General features: G+C 29.3%; 1 protein-coding gene across 2 annotated transcripts in view; it reads left to right on the top strand.

The window, feature by feature from the left end:
• FRMD3_3 (FERM domain-containing protein 3) overlaps nucleotides 1-24,737 on the top strand; it is a gene marked incomplete at its 3' end in the record, with an annotated part of 40,799 nt that extends 16,062 nt beyond the window's left edge. Inside the window, exons 8-16 of one of the 2 annotated variants that reach the window (XM_051215823.1) lie at nucleotides 328-391; nucleotides 4,205-4,231; nucleotides 7,711-7,802; nucleotides 9,461-9,538; nucleotides 12,928-12,999; nucleotides 13,472-13,656; nucleotides 19,730-19,823; nucleotides 20,823-20,961; nucleotides 22,159-24,737. In XM_051215823.1, coding sequence (XP_051066357.1) covers nucleotides 328-391; nucleotides 4,205-4,231; nucleotides 7,711-7,802; nucleotides 9,461-9,538; nucleotides 12,928-12,999; nucleotides 13,472-13,656; nucleotides 19,730-19,823; nucleotides 20,823-20,961; nucleotides 22,159-22,758 — 1,351 coding nt within the window. The remainder of the gene's footprint in view (nucleotides 1-327; nucleotides 392-4,204; nucleotides 4,232-7,710; nucleotides 7,803-9,460; nucleotides 9,539-12,927; nucleotides 13,000-13,471; nucleotides 13,657-19,729; nucleotides 19,824-20,822; nucleotides 20,962-22,158) is intronic. The other variant, XM_051215824.1, reaches the window with a different exon arrangement.
• Nucleotides 24,738-26,977: the final 2,240 nt, after the last annotated feature.

Here is a 26,977-nt window from a genome sequence, read left to right as displayed (position 1 = left end):
GTAAAATATGTAAAGATACGTAAATTTCATGATTTGATGGATTTTTTGAGTTTCCTTACTGTCCGAAAATCATTGGATGATAGGTTCGCATCACACTTCATACACCCAGATCTTTGATAGTCCATTTATGCGGTTGTAACATGGAAATGGTTATTGAAACGAATTGATTTATATTTACTTTGCAATTTTAATAGTTAATGGTCGTTTAATTCTACAAATATCAGTAGCTTTATTCTTTATATTCGTACATTTCGTCTGAATTCGTGCTAATTGTTGTTAAGTAAACATTTGCTTCTTAAATGTGATTCTGATTATTTCTAATTTCAGGGATCAAATTCATCGATTGGGCTGTGATGGCAAATTATTCTTAGTTTACCTTAAAAGAGATCATGTAAGTCATTTTGTTTTCGATTTCGTAATGTACATATACAAATGCTAACCATCAAAGGTTTCTTCTGATTTTCTGATATTAATTACTTTTTTCTCGAAAACAGATTGTTTTAGGCTATTTCTATGGCTCAAAATATGGGCCAATTTTTCTAAGCAAATTTGGCTTTATTGTTGTTCTATCTTTGTGATTAAATCGATATTCTTATTTTGTTCGACTAATAAGAAAAATTAATAGGGCTTCTTTAGATGAATTAGGACAGAAAAAATCAAAATACAAATTTAGGATGATAGACAGATGATAAATAAAAGTTTAATTGTATTGTCTGAATTTATCCTGTTGGTTTTTACTACTGAGTTTTTAACAACTGGGATGTTTATTTGTGGGTTTTAATCCGTGGGTGTAATTTGATTACTTCTACATGTGTTGATCGGAACTACTGTCTCGTACACGATAAATTCACTGTCTATTTTATTCAATATAATATTCATTTAAATGTCCTAAGTAAGGTTAACCAACCTTTATGTTAAATGTCTCATGGTAAATGAGTGTTGAACATAACTAGATGTTTCCAACTAGAGCGCTGAATAAATTGACTTACGTTTACAGATGGTTTTCATCATTTGGTTCCGATTAAATAATTCCTAGTAATCAGAAAATAGTGACAAACATTTTATTTCAACAGAATGGACATCTTTGATTCATATTTTCAGCTTAAGACTTGCAATTAATACGTCATTTTCCAATCACTGTTTTCAATTCGATTGATCAGCAAACAATTCTTTGCCTGTACAGTAAGTCAAGACGCTATTAGCAGATTGGTGGAGTTAATGTCAAAGTATAAAAATGAATATGGTTTTTCAGGCAAACATTTTCTAGAATGTATTAATCATAATGACTAGTTTCTGTCGTGAATTCTATGTTAATTCCAGTTAGATGGTTGTTTTAAACTAAGGATAATAAATAATCAGCGAAAAATTGGGACTTCGAATTATTAATATTCTGAATAATACTAAGAAACAAATCCTTTCAGTTGGCTTCCTGATAGTTAAGAGCAACGATTAGGGAATCGAAACGAAACTAAATGACAACACTATGATAGCATATTCTTTCAGGCTACTATCATAATTAACTTCGGTCACGGGATATTTGCTATTTTCCAGGTATTATTTTATGAAGAATTTATCGAAATACACTGTCCTTCAATGTTTCGCTTCCCAATTATTATTGATATTATTTAAAAGCTAGTGATTATAATTACTCATACTTAATGAAAATTATTATTCATAGACATTATGTAAACATTCTTAGTATTTGTTTACTTAATTATGTATGTTATTGTTATTTGAAGAAAAGCTATTCAATTAATAAATGATATAACAGCATAGATGTGATAGCATTTAACAAATATGTTAATCACATTACAATAAAATATGCTTTTGTAAGACTCAACTGATAGTTTTATATGAATGCTGTATTCACGTTTGCTAATGTTGTTATTGGTGGTATTGTGTGATGCATATTCATTTTCTTATCTAAATTTTTCAACTGCCTTTTTGTCCAATGTTCCGTCTACCGTTGTGATACATTTCGACATGATAACGAGATTACTATTATTATCTCAGTGCTTTAATGGCGATTTACTACTTACACCTAACTTTTTGTTTCTGTGTTGTTTTTTCTCGCTTCTTTAAATCTTTTTTGTTGTGGTTATCGTATTTAACGTCATAACTCAACGATTTGCTACAAGATTCATTCGGTTTTACACACATAAAAGGTAAAACCAACCACACCCATATTATTTATCAGCATCGTTTATTATCACTGCTGAAAAGTTCATATACTTTTGGTTGATGGGCGTCTGCTAGATTACTAGTTTGTATTCACCACGGACTAATATCTTATCGGGGTACAACTGGGTATTGAGAAACATTTGATGGTTTGTTCACCGTACTGTAAGACATCTCAAAAGTTGTAATTTCAGATCTTCCAGATTCGTGATGGCCACCCAAACTATGATCTATTGGGTTGTAATTAAACATTTGAATACAACGAAATATGATCTGGAAAATAAAATAAATTTGTTCGATATTCAGGATTTACATCAGATGCAAATAGAGTAGAGTTCCATTTGGCAAGATAGTTAGACATATTTTGTTTCGTAATGTTCGGATAGAGATTTGAAAATGAACATAAATTCGTTATAAGAAGTAAAAGACATCAAACACCGTATTAAAAATTTGATAAGATTGATGCGTATTCACACGTTAAAAATCATGCAAATGATACGTTGATAATTACGGATAATCGTTCATAGTTAATATGATCAATGTGTTATAATTCTGGTCGTAACATTTACATAATAACTAAATCTACTATCCTTACTATTATGAAAATGATAGGTATTCGTGATATACGTAGTGTATGTCTAGTTTGCTCTCTTTCACATGTTGAATTAATCAGCTTATCATTTTTTACATATGTTAAATCAATTATATTATATTATAATGAAAGATCTAAACTTGGCGTTATGTTGAATTATTAGTAAAACTACATCATAAAGTCTCTTTCATTCAGAAAATTAGCTATATTGGTTCCACAAATTGTTATGCTATTATATCATTGACATTTCTGATATTCATTCAAAAAGAATATCATTTGAAACTAGTCAGTTTACGTGGTTTAAACTCAGAGGATTTTTATCTCCTATGAATATGGGAATGTGAATTTCGGCTTTGAATCTAGTTTAACTACCTGAAGCGAAGTAGAATTTAGTCTAGTCGTCACACTATAAAGCATCAGAGGCAAAATGGTTTTTTCAGACTATTATCCACGAGTAAGATGTAGTTTTAAAAGAAATGGAAATTAAGTAAGATGATAAAATTTCAAGTAAATTCGTATATTTGCGTATGGTTTTTGGTATAAGACTAATGATTTCCACCATCTACTTTGCCACCACAAAGATGTTCATGTTTGCGGCTAAGTAACTATCAAAGTTTCATTAATTAAAACATTTTACCGTCTTTTTACCTACTTGTGATTCAGATTGTTCAACACTTTCTCAAAATACCATGCTAATCACTGAATTTACTCGAAAACTTATGTATTTATACTTATATTAACTCCGTAAATGTGAACAGAATATAATTTTCAATGGTTATTACTAATAAACAAATGTTTAACTGTAAAGTTGAGTTATTTCAACTTTAATATTTACAAATATTTATTGTATAAGTGTTGAATTTGCTATTTCAAATCCTGGGGCGTAAAATATGTGCATAACGCTATCGTTTATAATGTAGTTTCTTTTCAAAATGATTCATCCAATAATTACTAAGTAACTGGAGGATCCTAAGTAACAGTTTATGGAATAAATTAGCTAGGTTCTTGATCATTTTTGTGCAAAATATTTTGATGGTAAATTAGGAAAAATTGCATCTTTTTTCTTTCTTACTCAGAATTTTTGTTCAGTTTCTGTTTTTTCCTTCTTTTCTTTATTATGTTGCTAAGTGTCGCTGTTAACTCATATATCTACTAATTTCCCCCTCTCTATTGTTGTTTTTCGATACTCTCACTTTGTATAACACTTCACATAGTTTTACCAAAATAATTTTGATTATTGACAAAATTATCTTGTAAACACAAAATACACACATTCCTAATGTTTACTTTGTATACTATGTGTTATGGATTTAATTAAAGAAGTGTTATATAACCCCAATCATGTTCATTTGGTAAGTTATGTAATTTTTCGACATTCAAGTATAAAAGGTTTCATGTAGTATTTTTTTTATATTCCCATCATATTTATTCTAGACCGGTACTGGAAGAAAATTGTTCCGGGTATATCTACCTATTTTATTACAGTTTTTATTATTGATATGGTTTGGTGTATAGTAGCATGATTACTCATTCCCTATTTAAAACTGTTTTATTCTAACATATTTTATCTCTAAAGCATATATTGAGATAATTCAAACACCTCATTTCTATGAATAAACATACTACTAATTTGTGTTGTTTCATCTGTTTATATAATCAGTGTGAGTGTGCGTTAGTTCTCCTCATAAAACGTGTTATTGTGGTGTTTTATAGATTATCTTTTTTAACTTATTGATTTGTTTCACTTATTTATTAAATGCACTACCACATCATACACATATTTTGTTATTTATTGAACAAGATTCTTTTTGCATACACATTAATTGAATTATCATTTCATCTCAGCACTATCATATTGATCTACTTCCTAACTAAGATATGTTCTTCAATTAACATGCATGTTTTGTTTGTCAATCCAACTTGAAATGTGTTTTTCGTTTATTTCTGGCCAAATATGTACCGACAACTGATAATGTTATTTATGTAAATTCAAAATGATCATTCATTTTTAGAACATATACGATTTATCAAACTTTACGTAAGCAACTCACCAAATCATATGTACTATTAGATTTTAAGTTTAGTTGGTGTAAGGAACATCTTGACTGGTTGATATAAAATGGAAAATTGAACTTATTGAAATTTAATTCCTTAAAAGCATATCATTTATAAAAATAACCAAGATGAATTGTGCAGCTTATGAATGATTAACTTAAGTCAAATATCTATCTCATTTCTTACTTTAGGTAATTCCCAACTGCTTTTGACAGAGTTGCCCTGTACATCTATCAATCACAACTGTTACCAATACTGAGTGTTAATTACTCGTTATTTAAGGCTAGAGCTCAAAAACTACCGTTATATTGATATAAATGTATGTAATTCGACCAACTTAAATCTCGTTACGGCTTTTTTTACACGTAGCTCATATTTTTTCGTCATGAAAGTAGCAAGTAATGCGTTTGTTGTCTTGAGAAACTTTCTGCTTATTATCAGTAGGTTTTCGTGCCCCTTTTGTTGTTTTATTCTGAAAGATTGTAACAATAACGTTACATAAAAAGTTTACAACTGGATAGACTAAACAATTTAGAAGGTTTTAAGAGCCAAAACTATCAATTCAACTGGTGCTTAAAATTCTTATCGGTACACATTAAAATGTTATGTCTGTTCTGTTATCCTAACAACTTCAATCAAACTATCTTGTACACCTTAGTCCACAAATATTGTTCAAAAAGTTCCCTAACCAACAAGACGCTACAAGTACCTCGACTAATAATTCACTTCTAGAGTATGAACAGCACTTCACGCTAAAGGTCTATCCGAATTGTTTCTAAAGCTTATTATAAACTGACGGTGTACCATCATTCTAAAATAAATCTGTCCTAATTTAACTAAAAGCCATGTGTACTTATAGTAATACTTTTCTTACACTTTGTGGTACTTTCTCCATTATTGTCCTCATAATGTATCTAGTCAATAATCAATGAGTATATGATTTTCGATATCTTCTAACCTCTTATGCTGTAGATGTTAAATAGTTCAGGCCTGGTCTTACTCTTATACGGTCATAGAATTTCTTAAGGTGAATAAATGTTTGCAGTATATTATGACACGTTCCATACCATTTTAAAGAAAACTAGCTAGTTCTAACTTGTAAAACAATATTAATTAAAAGGGAGGATATGATAAACTTTATTATGATTTACAAATGCACTCATAAAAATGATCATAGTATCATAGAATTTGATGCAATTTACTTAAATAAATAATGAAATTAATGTGTTGATAGTTGGTCAGAACTCATGAACATCCTCTTAGAAATCACATTATGAAAAACTAAATTCAAATCATAAGTATAACAAGAGATTTTATTTATCTATTTAAACAATATAATAATACTTGTTGATTCAATTATACGTAATAAAAATTCAATGTATTTAGTTATTTTAAGTTTCTAATGATCTGACGATTTGTTTTATTAACAATAATAATATACTGTTTGCCAAACATTTCACAATTTTAGTACCTCATTAAAATCTGATATCACAGTTGATGTGAATAGTATTTTTCATTTTATATATTGTGTGTAATATTTTCAATGTAATAATATCATACCTAACTTACAAATGAACTAAACTTTCATTTTATCAAATTTTGTTGTGTCCGGGAAGCTATATCACTTCCAATTATATTAACGTTAAATGGTATATACTGTTCTGGAATACTGTGTAATGTATTTAAAACTTTCACTCTGTACCTGAGAAATATGACATCTCAGAAATAAAGATGAGTTGCACTAATGCTACGTCTTGGGATCACTAACTTTTGATGGCTACCCTATGGATCCTTAACCATTCGTGATAAGTTTGGAGTTAGTAAAAGTTATTATTTTTACAGCTGAAAGTATTTGAAAGCAGTGGCTTTTATGTAATGTATATTTTATGATTTCATATCAATTGTATCGTAGATTTGAATGATAATTAGCACCTCCTCGGGTTCGGAGGAGTGGACCTTAGTAACTTACTACATGGAAGATAGCTTGTCCTAGAGTCATGCTCATGCTTATCCATCGAGTTTTATGCAACGCTGTAGAAACATACATTGCACTTATGTTACTTTCAAACAACAATCATCCATTTTTACTTTGCATCTATTTTACAAATTTTTCCTTGTGTGTATACATGTTTGTCGTGTTGTGTGTTTGGGTGTTTATCTTCTCATTTTTAAAAACTATTTTTGTAAACAGAATATTTGGATTTTTTAAATAAATAGAATGCAACTATTACATTATTTTTGTTCTGCCATATATAAATACGCAAATATCTATTTTTAATGAATCCATTATAATGCGTCTATTTTACAGTTGGATACTTAGTCATTGCAACTAAAAAATACACATGTTCTCTTTCACGAATCGGTACATTTTAATTTTTATGAGAAATAAGTTATTCTGTGTTGATGATCGTTAACATTAAAAAGCTACATCATTTAACCATGAAGTCTCTTAAAGCAACCATTTCAATGTTATTACAGTTAAACTGCAAATGCCAGTTTTACTTTATTTCAATATCATCATATAAAATTGTTCAAATTCTCTCTTTAATTTTTCTCAAGAAAATGTTGTTCATTATTTCATTTGGTGCTCATATAAAATATATATTTGTGCATATAGTTTTTCATTGATTTCTATCTTAGAGATTGTCTTTGTGATTAGTGTGTTTAGTGGTTGTTAATTTTTTTTTTTAAAATACCATTCTTTGTCATGTAAATTTGACATGAGAACACTGAATAACATCATTTTCTATTTTATGTCCATTGAAAGAAAGAGATGTTGTACTGGTAATAATTGCTCTTTTCTCTCCTGAAATTATTTTTTAAGAATTTTTATATCGATCTTGTAGATAATTTATTTGTTTATTTATTTTATTCTAAATTCTTAGACAAAATATATTCTGCATTCATTTCGTTGTAAATCTAAAAATGCAGCGTTTGCTTTTTGGCATTGGGTTGTTGATAGAAAATGCTTCTTCACGTACGTTTATATATTTTATTTCGTACTGTAGAGAGTAGATGGAAAGTAACTTTTATTACTGTAGATTTTCACTGATTTACTACTATTATTATTATGTAAATTCCATTTTACTGTGAATGGTAATTATTAACTGTTAGTGTTTAAAGAATAATTGAAAATGAAATATGGTTTAACGAAATGACTGGTTTTATCATTCTTATTCGCATTTTTATTGTCGTAAAAGTCTAATTTTCACTGATAACAGTTTGTGTATATCATAATTTTTATTTGGTTTAGAATTATCAGAGTATTTCATAATTATTTGTTCTTACTGATTCCATTTAAACTGTAAATAATCAGATCTTATAGACCAACAGTACAGTATTTTAATGAATGAACATGGGAGAAAAATTCCTATGTACGAAACTTTGTGTGCAGAATCTTCTAGTTTTGTTTGAATTTTCATATTCTCAAGAATATGTGTTTTTCAAAATAACACATCAGATCTCATCTAAAAACCTTTTGTTCTACTAAAGTCTTACAAGCCCTCGTAATAAAGTTAAATCTTTGCTTAACTCAGTAAACACAGTAATACGACAATAAATATGTTTTTATGAGTGTCAGTGTTATATTATTTTACCATTGAGATCGAAGTATATCCATTTCCTTATCTGTAATATAATATCCCACATCAGCTTTACTATTTGTTTTTCGAAATGAACTAAAGATTTATGTTAACAATCGTAGACCAGAGATAGGCACTAAAATAAAACTATTTGTACTTAGCAACTCATTTGGTTGATCAGCAATATCTATTTATAGATACAATTCTGCATAGTTCGGTTTAGCTACGTGCAGTTAGGATTGTATGGTCTAGTTTTTCTCAGGCTTAATAGTTGTTGATTGATTATGTCATTTCTACATAACATCGTTGTTTGATGTAGGTGGTTTATAGCCAGTTACTCATAATATTAGTATATACTGTACATCCATTCACTGATTTCTTGTTGCTACTTGTATTAGCAAACAGATGATATTTCTGTGTACATATAATGAGTGCCGTAAAGTCGTTCCTAAGTTTTAACTAATTGATTCGTAATTCTCATCTTGAACCTTGTTAGTTATTGGTTCTTTTCTTTCACCTTTGATTTGAAAACTGATAATTGAAACACCCCTCATTTATTATAATTCCAAGTTGTAATACTTTGGAATCCTTTTTCTAATAGCATCTATGACCTTGCTCTTAGGTTACATTCGTTTTCATTAAATTATATATGTAATCCTTAAAAGGTATGCGACCTTTGAGCATCAAGTCAATCGATTTATTCATTGTTTTCTAAATTGAAAAAAGATAAAATGTTGTTGACAAAAAATAAGTCTGAAGTATAATGTTCACATACGAAATATGTGTATTCAATTAAAGTTGGTTGTGTGTGTGCCAAAAAAATAAAATTTTTTAAACACCATCATTCTTCACTTTGTACTCTTTCTCACTTCACTGTGCTTAGAATTAATGGCGATTCTTTCGTTTTTTGTGAAACAAAATCCATTCATATAGCTAATATCAGAAAGCTTTTATTTCAGAAAAGCTGTTTTTGCTCCATCAGCTGTTCGTTTTTTTGTCCATATTTGATGGTTAGTGATACTGCTATTAACAACGATACTCTTATTTTTTTTAGTTTAAAACAAGCTAGTGAAGCGAAGAAAATCAAGCCTACTACGAATATCTTCAGTCGAAGTCACGTTTATCGATTTAGGTAAGATTAAATCTGGCTGTTGTTACGTATCTGATTTAATCATGCCCTATTTTATTCTATCACATTTTCAGCTTACAGAATAAACGACAGAACTATGTTAAAATATTACAGGTTACTTACTAAAGCGAACTAGTTCACAACCTAAATCACTATTTACATTAAGACTTAAATAAACGGAAATTTGTGATAGAAAATTAAAAATAAGAAACTGTAATCTACTTCAATGCTATACCTAGCAAAGAGGTGAAAGTGTCAATTTATATTTAAAAAAACTCAGAGACGTTTAAGCAATTAAAATCCGTAAATACAATTTTCTTTAATCGTGAGTACTTGACAGTGTTATTGAATGGAAGAGTTTTTTAAACGTGGTATTTCATAAATTCAACATGCACATTGTAAATAACCCGTTAGCTTTGTCTACTATCTTGGTGATAAAATGAATATCTATCGCAAACCTTCTACCATATTTTTATGACGAAGAATAGAAACTCGATAGAAAGATTAACACATATTACCTCGTATTTAAATCTCATTTAGTTAGATTATATATTACGTTCAAATGCTACTAAAATATCATTAATATTTAAAATTGTGCTCTACTTAGACTAATAATCTTAAGTTTTTTTAAAAAATTTATTCCTACTGCATCGGTTTGATTCTCAAAAATATCAAGTTTACATTAAAGGAAAACATGGATTTATGAATATATGTAGTGTATAATTCACTATAACTTCATTTAAACAGCTTATATACATCATCAAATTCGTGAATTGATGTCTGAAGAAATCTCTGCGCAAATTCAGAAAGGCTGGTTGACTTGAGTCAACTTACGTCATACATGGTGTAGGCGAGCTACGTTTTCCAAAAATAACAGGATTACTGTGTAGCGGATTTCATGGTTCTGCTTAATGTCTGTTAAACTTGGCCCCTAAAAATAGCAGATATTCTTTAGTTACAAGTGTTTAATTATAGATACTTCCGAAGCGTTGCTCGTGTATCTTGGTATCAACTTATTAGCGATTATGGAGTTCAACTCTGAAATTTATTGATCAAGTAGTGAACTGAGGGATGATTAGAACCTGGATTTTTGTGTGCATAACCACTGCGTACTTCGACTCATGATTTTTACCATTGTAGGAATAGGTTGGAAGAAAGCTAGGGAGGCCAAACTGAGACAGCGTCAATCCATGAAGACGCTGAATATTGGACCAACCTATGTTTATAGGTGTAGACTGCCTGATTAAGGTCCATTTTAGATAACGTGACTCAAAATCATTGACAATAACACCAATATATTCACCCTATGTCGTACTTTAGATACTGGTCTTCTCGATTACCTTTTATGTATTTTTACTTCGCCAATCCATATTTTCTTCTTGGATTACATCTTTTACGACTAGTCCTTATTGTTACCCTTAATGCTATTACTTCCTCTGCTATTCCGGGATATGTACTGACAATTTCATCTTGTTATTCAAATAGGTTTCGGCAACTAATGAACATATTTGCCAGGTTCTATATTACTTAGGACTGACTAAGTTCGTAAATATAAATGCTTTTACGAAATTAAGCGACACATCCACCATTGTCATCAGTGATTTACTATCTCACAACCGACCCGGTTGAACTCCACTGGTCGCTTCTTCTCACTAGAACTCCATGATATACATCTTGAAGCCAGTCACTAGTGAGCGTATGTTATTTAGTATCAGAAGGGGTTTTGTGGAGATTGCAATAATTTCAATGGTTGAGATCATAATTCGAATGAATCTAGACCACCATGGAGAACCTGGGAGCACTGGACGGCCGTTTCGTCCTATTGTGGGACTCAGCAGTGCGCATCTACGATTCCGCTCACAGGACTCGAACCTAGGACCTATCAGTCTTGCGCGCGAGCGCTTAATCACTGGATGACCAAGCCGGCATCTCACGGTGTTAATGTCTAACTTCAACTAACCAACGAAAGTGAGCGACACATCCACCATTGTAATCAGTGAGTTACTGTCTGACAACTGCTTTTAGTCGAAGTTCCTTCTTTTCGGTGTGAATCTCATAATCTGTTTTATCATTCTCCTCATTTTGAAAACTATGAAAAAAAGCATATCGATTTTACTTATCTTATATATTAGCTCAGTTAGCGGTTTTCCTGTTTGTTAAGCATAAATCTACATGTTTGTTAATTTTCCAAAGTTCTTTATAAAGAAAATAATGTTTTCCATGTTAAATTACCAGTAGAATAACTTCGAAACATTTTATAGCTTAACATGCTTAAATTCCCTTATTTATTTCTGCTTGAATCGGTTACTGTGGAACAGACAAAATAAAATAACAGGATGATACAGTTAAATTATAACAATGTTATGTGAAATATTTTTTTATTATTTTCATTGTTACAAAACTTCATTTGTTATTTCGTTTGTTAAAGCTTGTTGTAAAAGTTTACTTTCCAAAAGAAAATCAGCCAATTTTATCAGTGAATTTGTATATTCCCAATCATTTAGATTTTTTTTTATTTATTTTTAAAACCTTAAATATCAACTTTAAATGCGTTACTTGTTTGTTTTTTCCGCTAAAGTTAATTGACACATAATAACTTAGCTCATATAGAATTGTTCATTATTATATTCTAATAACGGATGCAATTTTCTGAATATTACTTATTTTAGATATAGTTTATTGTGATATTGTTGTACTCACACAAAGATATCGGTCGATATTTAATAAATTCCATCAATAATGATACTCTGTTTTCTCAACATAACAATGAAATATGTCTATTAAATGTAATTGACGTTAAAGCATTTCGTAGTATTTCGACCTGGAATTACACTAAAGTATTGATTTTTATGCTAATATTAATCGAGTTAGAAAATTCAGCTTCATTTGTTTGATATATTAAATATTTTGTTAATTAAGGTGTAGAAATATTGTTTTTGGAGTTTTTAGGTATACTTTTTACTAAAAACATTAAAACTAGTTTTCTGTTTTCTTTTAATAATCGGATTTGATTTTTGATTGTTGGCAATTGAAGTCATCTATCTCAAATTACGTACAATGTGAATTAACTGCTTAAATAGATTGTTGTGTAATGATAGTGTTTTTAATCTACTCGAATTGTCAAAATATCATATATCAAATACATATTTATAAATAGCATTTAATTTTATGTTACCAGTCATATGAATGTTGCTTTTCTATTTTCATGACATGGATTTATTTTCCAAAACAATTTACAATAATGTCATATTGAAGACAATCCGATTTTTTATATATTCTGTTGTCATACATTTTTGTCAAACTACTAAGTTTGTTATATTTTTCAAATTTCTGTCACTCTTACTACGTCTATTGTATTCACTATAAATAGCTTTTTATTTCTTACTTTTCAGTGGACGGTCACAACAAGAACTTCGAGCTTGCACTGGATCTATCGCCAACCTACCTCAACAATCTTTCAGTCGGTATGATAACCTTTGTCTTTACTGAATTTTCTGTGTTAATGATCTATCAATATTTGAAAGTATTAGTGACGTGTAAAACTTTATGTACCATTTTGATTGGTTAGATACGGATTCGCTTACACTTTTTAAGTATATGAGAAAGCAAAAAATGTTAGCTTAGATACACAAATAGACTATAACATCGGGTACAAATATTATAAACTTCCGGAATCGCTCATCGGTAAAGATCTGTAAACTAAGTAACTAATCGGTAAGAACCATTGTTCGATTTATTTGACTGTATGCCTGAATAGTAGTAGCTTTTCGATTTTCGAATGTTATTTTATATTGGTGTATGTTTCATTTTTCCTATTCCATAAAATAGGAAAACTGAGGCCACTGATTTTTATGGATTGTTTTGTAGCACCAAACCACTTTTATTCAAAAATTTCTGCTACTGACCAGACATTTCTTATTAACACTTTTTCCTCAGAGTTTCTAGTTTCCGTAAAGTAGTTGGACTTTATCCTAATTCAGATTCTGGTGGAGCTTTTAATCGTTCTACATTACCAGGAAGACTTCGACCATCTAATGACTATTTTGGTAATCGTTCCGAAAGGCCTAAAATGTTAGATGAAACTAATACATTGATATCAGCATTTTCAGACATACCATTAAGTAAGTTGTTAAGTTTATTTCTTGTTGATGTATGTTAATCTAGTCGATTCCAAATTTATAGGCCAACCGAAAGATACTTGAATACTTTAAAATTGTACTGTAAAAATCAAAAGTATAAAGAATATACAGTGTAGTCTACTTGTGCATGTCCTTCCCTGAACCGTCAGGATAGCAAAGTTATTAGGACAAGGTGAAAAAGTCAAAAACTATAATATTGTGATTATTACGAAGTAGGGATTAGAAATACTGATAGCAAATGAAAAATATGAAATAGAATTGGAGTAAGATGGTAGCATATAATATATAATAATACATATCTCCATGACTTTGATACTAATTATTGCTCGACTCAACAACTTTATACGTTAGATCACTTCACGATATAACGAAAACAGAGTTTATTAGGCAGTAAATTAGAAAATAGAAAACGATGGATTATCTTGGCAAAGCTTACACGGAAAAAGATAACATTTGATTTAATTTTCGTAATAGAGATGCCATATTAATTAGAGTAACTGGTATTGGATTTAGTAGAAGTCATAGCTGTGCTTGATGGAATAACTTTAGTTTGAGAATCATTAAGAACTAGATCTCACTAGACAGCTGCTTCGTTGGAGTATGTGAGTCCCCAGCAATGGGCATTCATGACAACGCCAGAGGTCGAAAAAAGGACCTTGAGTCCTCATGGCAATCACTCATCTTCCGAATACCGAGTAGATATCCATTGGTTTACAATTCCAACTTTGATCAATCGGTGATGTTACGGTACTCACCAAAAATCTGATAATTAACTTTCAAAGTTATTGAGTAGTAAGCATATGATGATTTGTTAGTATATTCTCGGATTCATGAAAGTACATTATATTTCCTTATTCGTTTCCATGTATAAGGCTAGAAACACACTTAAGGATTCTAAGGGAGACTAAGAGTAGAGTTATCTGGGATTTAACGTTTAAATTTTGGTAAGAGCCTCTTCATTTCCATGTAAATGGCTAGATCATAAAACTAAATGAGTGGGAGTAAAATGGCATATAGTGTACATTGATTTGGTTAAGTGAACAGATGGAACACTTTTATTTTATATGCAGCATATTAATTTCATCCAGATGTAAAATAACATTCACATAATCTTCCTGGTTTGAGTATTTACTTTAGCAAACTTATTTAAGAGGTGACTAAAAAAATAAAAAGCGGAAGGTCGTTGTCGAGAAACCTACTCAGCATGTTTGTCTGAACTGAGTTCTATATCGTATTACATGCTTCCTTATTAGTTGTATACCAATTGATGTACGTCAATATGATCGTTCAATAAAAGTAATAGTGTAAAAAAATGGTAATTGTAACGACTCATAAATTTCACACTTCTGTCTGTAACACGAGAAAACAGATTTTCTAATAACTGAAAACTATTTCCATACGTACAATATAGCTCATGTTAGTCAGTATGAACAGATTTTTTAGCCTTATATAAATCTTATCCAAGATCCAAGTGAAGGATTTACAGATGGATAGTAAAGTCTTTGTTTTGGATTTATGATATATATGCCAACTTATTCACTTACATACATTCATAAGTTCCTTTTTCTTATTAAATAAAAAATTAAATTTCAGAATAGATTATGATAACCTCTACTCGATAAACAAATATAAGCAATATAACTGTATATTCTTTGGTAAACAATAAACATGATGAAATATTTACTAAGACGTCATTTTAAAATTTTCATTAGAATAACTCAGTCTATTTCAATTATTCATGTTTCACGATTTGCAAAATGAATAAACCACGGGTTTTTTAAAAAAAAATTTAGAATTAACGAAAATAATTAATTGAAATTGTTATGTATATAATGGATAAATTGATCTAGTCACTTTTATGATGATCAAATAGATACAATTAGTGCTATACAATATAAAATAATTGAATTTATGTGCATCCGGCTATCATACTGTAAACAATGTTCATTAAACTATATCATGACCTCGTTTATATTTATATAAATGCTAAGTTACTATTACTAGTATTCAGTATTTACAGACGATTACTGAAATAACCAAGTCAATACGTATTTTTAAAAATCAGTTTCATTTACTTATTAAATGCGTAGTGTGTTGAAAAAAGTTTTTTTTTCGTTTGTTTTGTTTTTGAATTGACTTTTCACAACATATAAATCGAAATATTACCACTTTTACTGAGTTTTAATGCTCTTTTTTTTTAAAATCTGCTTGATCAACTTTAATAATACTCTAGGCAGTGATCAATGGCATAGCATTTACAATTTTCATATGATGTACATGTGACTATTAATCAACTAATTTGATATGAATTTTGCTTTATTTTATTATCAAGTTTGCAAATTAATTGATTGTCAAGTTACATATTTGATTTGCACTTCTGTTTCTCCATTACAAAATAATTATATACATACATGTTTCAGTAAAAACGTTGTGTGTAATTAAAATTATAAATGACATTGATAATATCACATATACAATTGAGATTCTAAATACATCTCTTGACAAACTCCCTAAAAGCCCTTAAAAAAATGGCTGAAATTCTTTTTTATCTAAACAGTATTGAATAGGAGCTTCTCAAAAATACCTAGAAAAATAAAGGATTATATGTCACATTTCGTTTGCATAACTATATATCATACATGTTTTGACTTGTTTTATTTAGTATGTTTTCAGAAATTACCTAGAGATCAAGAATACACAAAGTTGTATAAGTGCACTCGGTTTCCTGTAAATAGATCTGCTTTGGAATAAAGTTTTTCCTTAGATTTTGTCACTTTTCTTTATTGTTTAAGTTCAAATACATAAGTAATCTGGAGGTATATAGGAAGCGACCAATAGATCAATAATAAACATTCAGTTAGAAAACTTAACACATACAAACTCAGTACCTTAGAACTTACCTTGCTAACTGTGTAATATGTATCCGCACTTATTTTTCTGTACTTTTTTTAAGACTGAAATCCTTTGTTAACATCCATTGAAGATTCTCTAACAATTACGTCTACTAATTATCAACAGTCGCTTATCACTTATTTTAATCCATTGAGTAGTGATTATTTAGTGTACAACAGGTAACAAAATGCAATAATTCATTATTGTGTAAGATAAGAATCATATATCTTGAATTCTGTTTTACCTTTTAATCCATTATTTCTTTGATTATTTTATAGCATTTTCCACTAGCATATGTGTGCGTGGTTGATTCTTTTTCATAATATAGTTGATTTTTAACAAAAGAAAATTGGTGGGATTTTCCGTTTCCACAAATATTGATTTGTTGTTGATTTATCAAAAACATTTTCCATTATCCATCTGATATATATGTATTTTCTTTGTACACTTTTTTTTTCTCTTAAATAAAAGCGTATCAATTATGTTCATCATACTATTTGTATGATATTTTATGTTAAATAAGACAATGAAGAAATTGTTTATCTTATCACGTTCTCTCTATACAATACAATTATTCACTAAAATTTTATAGTTTAGGGACCAGTTCCTACAAATCTGTAAATTTCATAAATGCCTACCTTGATGCTAGATACATTTAAATATTGATTACTTTTTTGGCCGTTACTGGCATTAGGATCTGAAATGTTTGCTTTGTCTTATTTGAAATTTGTCAACTAGACGTATTTAGATATCGGTGTTAGTTTCTTCACGAAGACTCTAGACGTTATAACACCACGTGCTAAACTGTCACGTTATGATTTAAATCATGTGTTGCAATATATACAGTATACAATATGCTATTTGCTATATGGATCTGAACCATTCAGTGTGATAGTTTTGATACACTAAGCCACTAACTCAACATAGTTTTTGGTCATTTCAGTTAGTTCTGTTTCACAAATATATAAACGAATCAGTTCACTTATCTAAATAATACTTCTAATAAATGGTCATCTGAATATATGAGTGTTTATTTCTTGATCATAAATGATCAGACACTTGTAACAGTCATATGGTATACATGTATATTATTTCACATTTATTTTTTTATAGCAAAATTATTTAACATATTCTTTATTTCTGTTAACCATCTCAATAATTTCAGATACAGATATAGGTAATGTTAAATCGATGGCATAATATTTTTATGCTTTGCTGGTTGTAGTTTTGCTTTATTACGTTATTTTACTCTTTCATGATTTTTACAATGTTATTTATATATCTTTATGGAGAGAAATTTGATGTTCTCTTCAAATTTTAATAAATAAATCCTGAAATTCAGTTGTCCTTGATTCCACCACTCTATTTCCATTATCACTATATAACTATATTTTCAAATACATTTTTCTTCTTTTTATATCACCTAACTACTTGATTCACATGTATGCGCTTAAATAATTGCCAAATCTCTTGGATCCATTTCTTTTACAATTTGTATATATGTATATATCGTTCACAGATTTGCAATAGTTTGTATAACATGTTAACTACATATGTTGTTGTGTGGTTTATAAATAACACATTACTTGTAATAATAATTCGATAACAATTTATGCATCTTAATAATCTTTAATAATTATATTTCAATATCCAGAGAATAACAAGGTGATGTCATTTTTGAAGTTCCATTGTGAACTAACAGACAAATTGATACCATTCTGAATGTAGATATCATAGATTTAGTCTTAAAGTGCTTATCTTTGTGTAAAAGTAGTTTCCAGTAGATAAGTTGCATCAGTTTATATATTATTCAGTTAGTAAAATAAACGGATATTTATGCAAAATAACAAACATTTAATTATTTATTACAAAAGATTACTAAGACTGAGAACCATGAAAATTAGTAAGTACATATGTAAATAAACTTTAGGGGTTGGACAAATGATTTAGATGAAGTTAAGCTGAACAGTCTATGATTATTCTTGACAATGAATTGAATTGGACAAAGTGTTAAGCCATTTTACATGAATAAATGTTATCATCAATAAACTAGTTTAATTTTTTTTAATTGACAACGGTTTTACCACATAAAAAAATTACCACATTTGAGTTTATTGAAAAAAAAAAAACCAGAAAAGGGTATTTAATTTCTTATGAACATAATTCCTATGTTTATTGAAGTAGTTATATAACTATAGGCTTTGCGATCGTTTGTGTGTAATAAACTGATTCTTTTTAAAAAGACGTTTTTAAAGATTGAATCCAAATTTATTCAAAGTTTTTTCAATGTATTTTCCGTTTAATTGTGAACCATGATTCTAGTGCTAAACATTCAGCTTGCACTCCTTTGTCTAATAGCATTCTAGCAAATTTAACAACCGTTTTTCCCAAGGTTAATAGAATAGTTTTATGTTTGTTATGTTTAATTTCCTTATCTTCATTAGTATTTGTTTATTATTAATTTTCTAACTTAATTTTTTCCATGTAACTGTTGAGCTCTGGGTCATTATTTTAGTCTTTTATATTAATAATAATTTAAACACAGGTTTAAACCTTGTTTTGTTTTCTTTGTCTTTCACAAAGACTAAATCGCTTCTTTTCATATAAAAAAGTTTATCTTTCACTTTCAAGTGAGAACCTTAGTCAGTATATTAAGCTTGATGGCTTGGAAATCTCATTTGTGATCAGTGAGAGGAGTCCGAAATATTTTTTTGAATTGCGCGTTCTTTAAGATTACTTTCTTATACTAGCAATACATCAATTTCATCATGTAACTCTAAGCTGTTTAAAAACAATATTCTTCTATAGCTTATCGTCACCAAATCACTCATCCGTCAATGTTTATACAGTGTAAATTTGTCCGTTAATTCATTTCATACATGTAATATTGTTTTAACATCTTATTTAAAAATGGTTTTTATGCATACCCGTCTTTATAATTAACATGTATATTTATTTCTTTAAAGTGAGTGTATCGGCTTGTGGATATTACCGAAGACTATTAGTCCCATTAATTAATCATTGGACCTTCCTTCAACTCCCTTTTTGTTTCTCATAGTCTTACTATCATCAGTTTTCCTCACTTTATAACAGTAAGATTTCACACACTTTTGTAAAGAATTCGCTAATCGGTTGTGTATATGTGTTGTTTTTTGTTTCATAGAACGTATTCCAGATACTGTAGTGGAACAACCATGTGAGGAGGATCTACTTAACAGTACTAAGACTTCACCCACTAATAACGACAAAAAGCTGAAGTAAGTTCTTATTGTTGCATTTATTATTCATTTTGTTTCATTAATTGAAAATCTTTCTTACTCATTTGCAAATTTTTATGAGAATATCAGTTTTGGAAAAAAAAAGACGTGTTTTAAGTGTCAATTAGCAAAATATTGTATTGTCATTGATTCGTTCTGTCTTTGCTGTCGCCCGGAATTGTTTTTACTAACAAACCTTTTGTTTAACATTTTTCTCTGTGACATGAATTCAGAGGTTTAGAAAATTCGTAAACCTATTGTTTTTATCAATCCAGGTTACCGCATTTCATACCTTCAGACTGAGGAGATATTTACACATTGTAAATCACTGAAATCAAAACAAAATCATTAAATTATTTATATATTCTCTTGTTTGCAATTAAAATGTGTAGTATTTACGATGAACTGTGTATTACATATTATCTGTATCAGTATTTACATTACAAATCTATTTCGCTCATTTTGATACTCGTACATTTGAGGTTTATGTTTTGTTGTTTGGTGTCTTTAAAGAATTATTTCCTATATTCAAGCTGTTCCCCGTTCTACCGAACTATCATTAAGGCTAAAAGCTTTTGTAGTAACAATGTGGTTTTTCTAAATGAACTGTTAGGTCGGATTTATCTGGCAACTTTAATCGAATGATTCATCTTTTCTTATATGAGAAGAGAGTTTGTGTTAGTTATATCTGCTTGCCTTATATTAAATTTCTTACCATCTGAGGACAATCTCTTTTGTAAAGCATAAGTTTCTTGATTGGCTTTCAGAAAAGACATGTTTCGCTACATGCCTATAATTTTATGGGTGACCAAACAAACTCCCTAATTATTTGTGTTCTAGCATAGTAAAATTTTACTACCTTCGTACGAAGCATTTATCTACCGATATTCATCATCTGAATTTCAGTTTTTATCACAAGGCTCTTATAAAGCAACTTGTTATTGACAGTGATTTGTAATTCGATTCATATATATATATATATACTGTTCTTTTTCATAGTTGCTCAGATGGTGATGAGAAAGACCTTGTAATTCAAGCTGCTGTTGAATCATGGATTGAACCAACGCAAATTGTTCAACAGACAGTTTCCGCTGAAAAGATAAATATTCAGCCTATAGCACTTGAAAAATGTTTAGAGGTAAGTCACGAATTTAATTTCAGATAGCTGGTAATCGGCAAAAAAATGTATTTTTCGAGTGGAAATTAAAAAAACTCAGGTTCAGAACATAATTATTGCATTTTTTACTCAAGATACCTTTAATTCTTTTTACTTGGTTACAGTTTGTCAGCCATTTTTATCAAATGCTCTATCATAGGGTCATTTCAATGTTTAGGACACATAAAAATGTTTATTAGCAACCATTTAACAGTTCACCCCGATTGAATTGTTTTTTCTTCAATCTTCTTAAGATGCTGAAATATAAATTTGGTTATGCGGTGTATATGAATTCAAAGTGATCTAAAATATTAGAGGGACCCTAATACACTTCCCTCCTTAAAATTGTGTGATTTAGGATATTGTGCAAGAGACATGGAAGTGGTCTGTTTGTACTGTTTAGTAAATATCTTCATTCTAATGTATATACTCTTTTAATATTTACCTGGCTGATTATCATCACTATATGTTACTCTTACAAGTCAACCAATGTAGATAAAATGTACTCAGATTATGTACTGATTCCTTATTTGTAATGTTCTCTCAGTCTCCGAATATCGATATCTTCAAATCATATAGTTCAATACTTTAAAACAATTCTATTCAACTTAAACAGAGATGACGGTGGCTAGCAGTGGAATCTAGGACGCGTTTGGTCATTTTTGGGAGTCGTTGGCTGTATTTACCTGCATCCCATAGTTGATGTCCACTCCAGGACTCAAACCCTGTACTGTCCGCGTCAAAATCAATAATGATGAATTAATCTGTTTACCAGTTTTTAAATTTTGGTTCTCTAAGACATTAGATAAATTATTCAGTAGAGAAATTCTTGTAAACGGAACTAATGAGTTGATTCAGCTACATTATAACAATATCAGTTCATAAATAATTAACTCTTAGCTTCCAATCCTATTATAACTATTTATGCAGTGCATAGTTGTAAATTTGTAAGTGAAAAAAGTTGTCAAAATCTATCTTGTTGGTATAGAACTACCTACACTGTTCATTATCTTACTTTGAAAATTAAAAAAATTCTCTAGGTTTTAAAAGCTTTTTATTGGATTTTAACACAGTTAACAACGGAAAGATTGTTTTAATTTGCTCATTTAATTAATTATCTGATATTTACATTTTTTATCGCTTGAAATTCTTTTTTTTTCGTACATATTTTGTTTCTAGCCAAATATGGTTGTTCGTAAACGTATAGAAAATTCTACTCTAACACCAACTGATTATACACAAGCAGTTATTGCTTTAGATAAAACTTTAGATCATCATATCAACTTATCTCAACCAGATGAATTGACCAAATCGAAAATTCAAACTTATATTCATGTATCAAATGGTGAAGCTGTTCGTATACATGATGATTTTAAAGTTTGTGCAAATGGTCCAACTAATAAGAAATTTAATTATCAGTCAATTACATCTAACGGCGAAACATCACCAGTTAGTATTCGTAGTTATACATTGAAGGAAAGTTATCACCAGCAAAATCTTCAGCAACAACAACAAGAATATACTCATGATAATCGACATAAAAGTCCAATTCAAACATATGCTATTACGTTAACTGCAACAGCATTTGTTGTACTAGTCGGTGTTATTGCTCTTCTTGAAACTACCCCAACTACATCGAGTCAGTATGATCAAAATGTTTTCTATCAAACTATTCGTTACAATTTCTTGGTTGATAATTTTCAAGAATACGTTTATACACCATTAAAAACATCAATATTTAATGGATTTAGCTTTATAATGTCCTATATTAATCCATAAATTGATTGAATAAGATACGAAATTAACCATGCTATGAATTTATCCTAATTCTATAAATTTATATCTTAAGCAGTCCGAGTAATTTTAATTTATTTTTCCATGTGTTTTTCTAACTTCTTTCAGTGTGTTCTTTCTTTACGTTTAGTTTATTGAAACAACCACTTAATTATTGTCATTTATTTATATAATCATTTCATAATACGTCTTTCTTATTTTAAATACTTATTTTCTGTATGTATCACTTATTAATTACTCTTTGTGATTGTTAACATTCGTCTTCATTATCACAATTGATAAAGTATATTTATCTGTTTCACCGTCATAATATTTATTTCTTAAATAATAATATTAAACTGTTATATTGAACTATATTTCTCTGTGTGTTCAGTTGAAAGAGTGCTTCGGTTATTTACACAAACTTATGCTTATTACGAAGTAAGAGTTTTTGTTTGGTGATAAATCATGTGATATGATGTCTGCTTTTTTTCGTCCTTCCCTACCTTTTTTCTAATATTTATTAGCAGGAAGCTTTCTGTTCAAAACATTGTGATTGACTGGTAAAACTAGAACGTATATATTTGTATTTTTGAGTATTCTGTCTTGAATAGTTTTGTTATCAATAGAAAGATCACCGTAAATATTATTATTACCGCTACTATTTAAATGCTTTTCATAATGATTACCTTCCGGATCAACTCTACTGTTGTTGTTTAATATTATTCTTTGTCAAACTACTTATTATGATAATAGTAGTGTTCTTCGAAATGCTGAAATGTTTCAGAATAATGCTCGGACTTTGTTGACTTACATATGTATTTTTGAAGAAAGAACGTACAGTTTGAAATGTCATGTTTTTCTCACATCTTTAATTTTCATCTTGATTTCATTCTACATTAACGAAGATTGTGTACATTCACTCAGTAACTTGTTTTTTTCTAATTAAGAAGCTAGTTCCGATTGGTATGAAATTACACTCATTATACTTATCATAGCATATTATTTTCACATACTTATACAAATGTGAGAGTGCACATGAGCATATGAAATACAGATATTTCGTCGAATTTTATTGGTTTATATATGATACATACTAGTATGTGATATATACATATGTTCGTTCATTATCATATTGTGATTGTTTTTTGTATTTCCATTTTATACTTTCATAGTTTATGTAGTCATGTTTGTTTCTTTCTGTTTTGCCTTTTATTGACGACTATTTTTGCTTAGTTTACAAGTTAACAAAGTTCATCTTCCATCGTTTACTTTTGGAAAATACATTTTGCTTGCTAAATTTATGTATTTCTGTATGTGTCCATATGTGTGTGAGTGTTTGTCAATATCTCCCAAAATGACTGTTTTCGTTATTTTAATTATTCGCACTTGATTTTCGTGTATTTTTGGTTATTAAATGCTTGAGACGTTTAATAGTGCGCCTAATTTACTTTACTTTTCTTCTTTTCATCCGAAATATATATGTATAACTGTGCATCTATGTATGAACGTTGCTGACGAACTCTTTCATCGTTGATTTGCATTCCTCATATTGTTCTAGTGTAGACGAATTATTTGCTTACCTTGTTACACGTAATAAAATATTTACACACATCATTTCTGTTATATTTTCACGAGACAACAATTTTGAATTCCTGTAGAAGATTATTTTCTGAATCCTGTTAATTATTCTGTCTCTGCATATATATATATATATATATATATATATATATATATATATATATATATATGGCGTACATTGTGATATTCTTTCGTTATATGTACTGACTATAAAGTTTGATATATTTTTGATTGGTTTCATTAGTTTAGTTTCCATGTCTATGTATTTGTGTCTGAATGCACATTTGTCAATTTTCTCTCATCGTTTACCTGCTATATTTTTATCTTCATTTTTTCATATTCATTTTGATGTAGTAATCATCCATATATACATATATATACCATAAAAATAACCGGTTTGTTTGTCTATAATCCTCTTTTTAATTACTATTATGGGTAATGATGTTAGTTAACCTGCCGATTATTAATAGTCAACAGTATAATCCTCTAAAGCGTTATTTCTATAGAATAGATTTCTTGATGAATTCGGTTAAGTTATATCTGATAAATACAATCTCCTGAAATATAGTGATATTTACTTATAGCTTTGTCATTTCATAAAATAGTTTAATAGAAAGAAACACCACGAATTCAAAGTAGTTTGCCTCACAACTAATCTTGTACATTTACTTCAAGTAATTAACAAAGCAGTGACGTTGCCTAATATAGTGTATAAAAATAAAATTAACTCTGATTATTGGTAATTTGAAAGTACATATTACTCAAACTGCGCATGTAAGATAGATGTTCGTGGTCTTTTTTAGTCGAAATATATTCATTGATACATTGTCATTAAATGTTTATATTCAGTTTACTAGGATTGTCAACATCGGTTTATTAAAGAACAAAGGAAGTATCACAATCTTTCATGCTGTAATCATATACTTATCAATACTCAAGATAGTTGATCAGCGATCATATTAAATAGATTTGATGATTAAAATAACGTGTGTTGGTTTACCCACTTTAAAATATTAAACACGAGGTGATCGTCGATAATGCTTATCAGTAGTGTTTCCCCCCAGTCGTTTCACAGATACATGTCAGTCATCATTTGTTAAATTATCCTATCTCTTCACTAAAATCTTCAGATGAATATGTGATGACACAGTTTTTGATGAACCGTCAATAAATTTTGCAAAATACATTTGTAAGCTATACACAGGAATAGACAAGCTTTTTCAGGAAAAATATGTTAGGAAGCTTCAGAATGAGATTTTTGTGAATTTTCGTATCATATTTTTCAATAAATATTTATGATTGTTATAAAAAACTATCCAAACATTATTGTTTGAGAACATTGTCAACTTGTTAACGATACAAATACATACATAGTTTATAACTTGCAATTAAATACCGATTATTTTAATGATATTTTGTTTTAACGTATAAAGAAATCAGAAGGGGTTTTTAGAGACTGTAGTAAGGAGCAGTGACCAGTTGAGTTCAACCGGGTCTGTTGTGAGATAGTAACTCACTGATGATAATAGTGGACGTGTCCCTAAATTTTGTGGATTGGTTGAAGCTATACATTAACACCGTTGTATGCCCGGATCAGTGTTCTAATGGTTAGGCGCTCGCGCGCGAGACTGATAGGTCCTGGGTTCGAAAGTCTAATGCCACACTTCTTTAGCACGATAAGACTGTTTGAAAAGTATATCAATCTAACACCGTCCATATAATATAATGTAGTAATAGAATTTAGAAAATTATTACTATTAAAATCGGAGTTGGATTAAATCTACTTGATGCATATAAAGTGTTTCTGGGGTATTTCTCAACAATTAGTTTTATATACTAATAATCTGGATAAAGTAAAACCTAGATTCATAAACGTCATATGATGAGTGTGCAGTATCTATCTGCATTTTTTTTCAAACAGAATATAACAAACCTCATTTTGTTTCTTCTTTTTTCTTGAAAAATAATTAGTTATCTCATCTTTTTCTATTTGCCAGTTCATGAAAAAAAACACATCAGAGACATGAAATGAATAAGTAAAGCAAATTGAAAATCGATGAAAAATGTTCAATGAACGTTCTTTAGGCTTATTTTTATCAATAGGAACTAATAATCTTCGATGCTATTTGTCAAAATCAATTTATTTCATTACATCATAAAACTTCAATTGTATATAATACTAAGAAAAACCATAACACCATACATTTGGAAAATTATAAAGTGAACTTCATTGGCTATTATTTATAAATATCATGAAGTGGTTAGAGACTCGGTGTGACGTGGCTCCGAATCGACCACAATGGCGTCGGTGTATACACTCTTTGTCTTCCCTTAAACTATGAAACTAAAATTAATTCATATCTTTCTTTCTACGAACTAATTCTTTCTCCATGTACTATATTTTTATATGCAATATTTCCTTTATATAATACACCATTGAGTTAACTGCTTCTATGAATCTGGTGTTCGTCTTCATGTGCTAATGAGGTGTGGCAACTTGGACCGATGCATGTATGTGCCTGGTACTACGTTGTGACTGACTGACCGACTCAATTTACATCAATTGTAACTGAGTTCAGTAAGTTCTCATTTAAACCTAGTATTTTCATGAAATAGTCAACAAATTTAATTATAATAGTTAAGA

Source organism: Schistosoma haematobium, chromosome 4 (assembly GCF_000699445.3).
Source record: "Schistosoma haematobium chromosome 4, whole genome shotgun sequence".
Lineage (NCBI taxonomy): Eukaryota > Metazoa > Platyhelminthes > Trematoda > Strigeidida > Schistosomatidae > Schistosoma > Schistosoma haematobium.
This window is presented reverse-complemented; position numbering and strand designations above follow the sequence as displayed.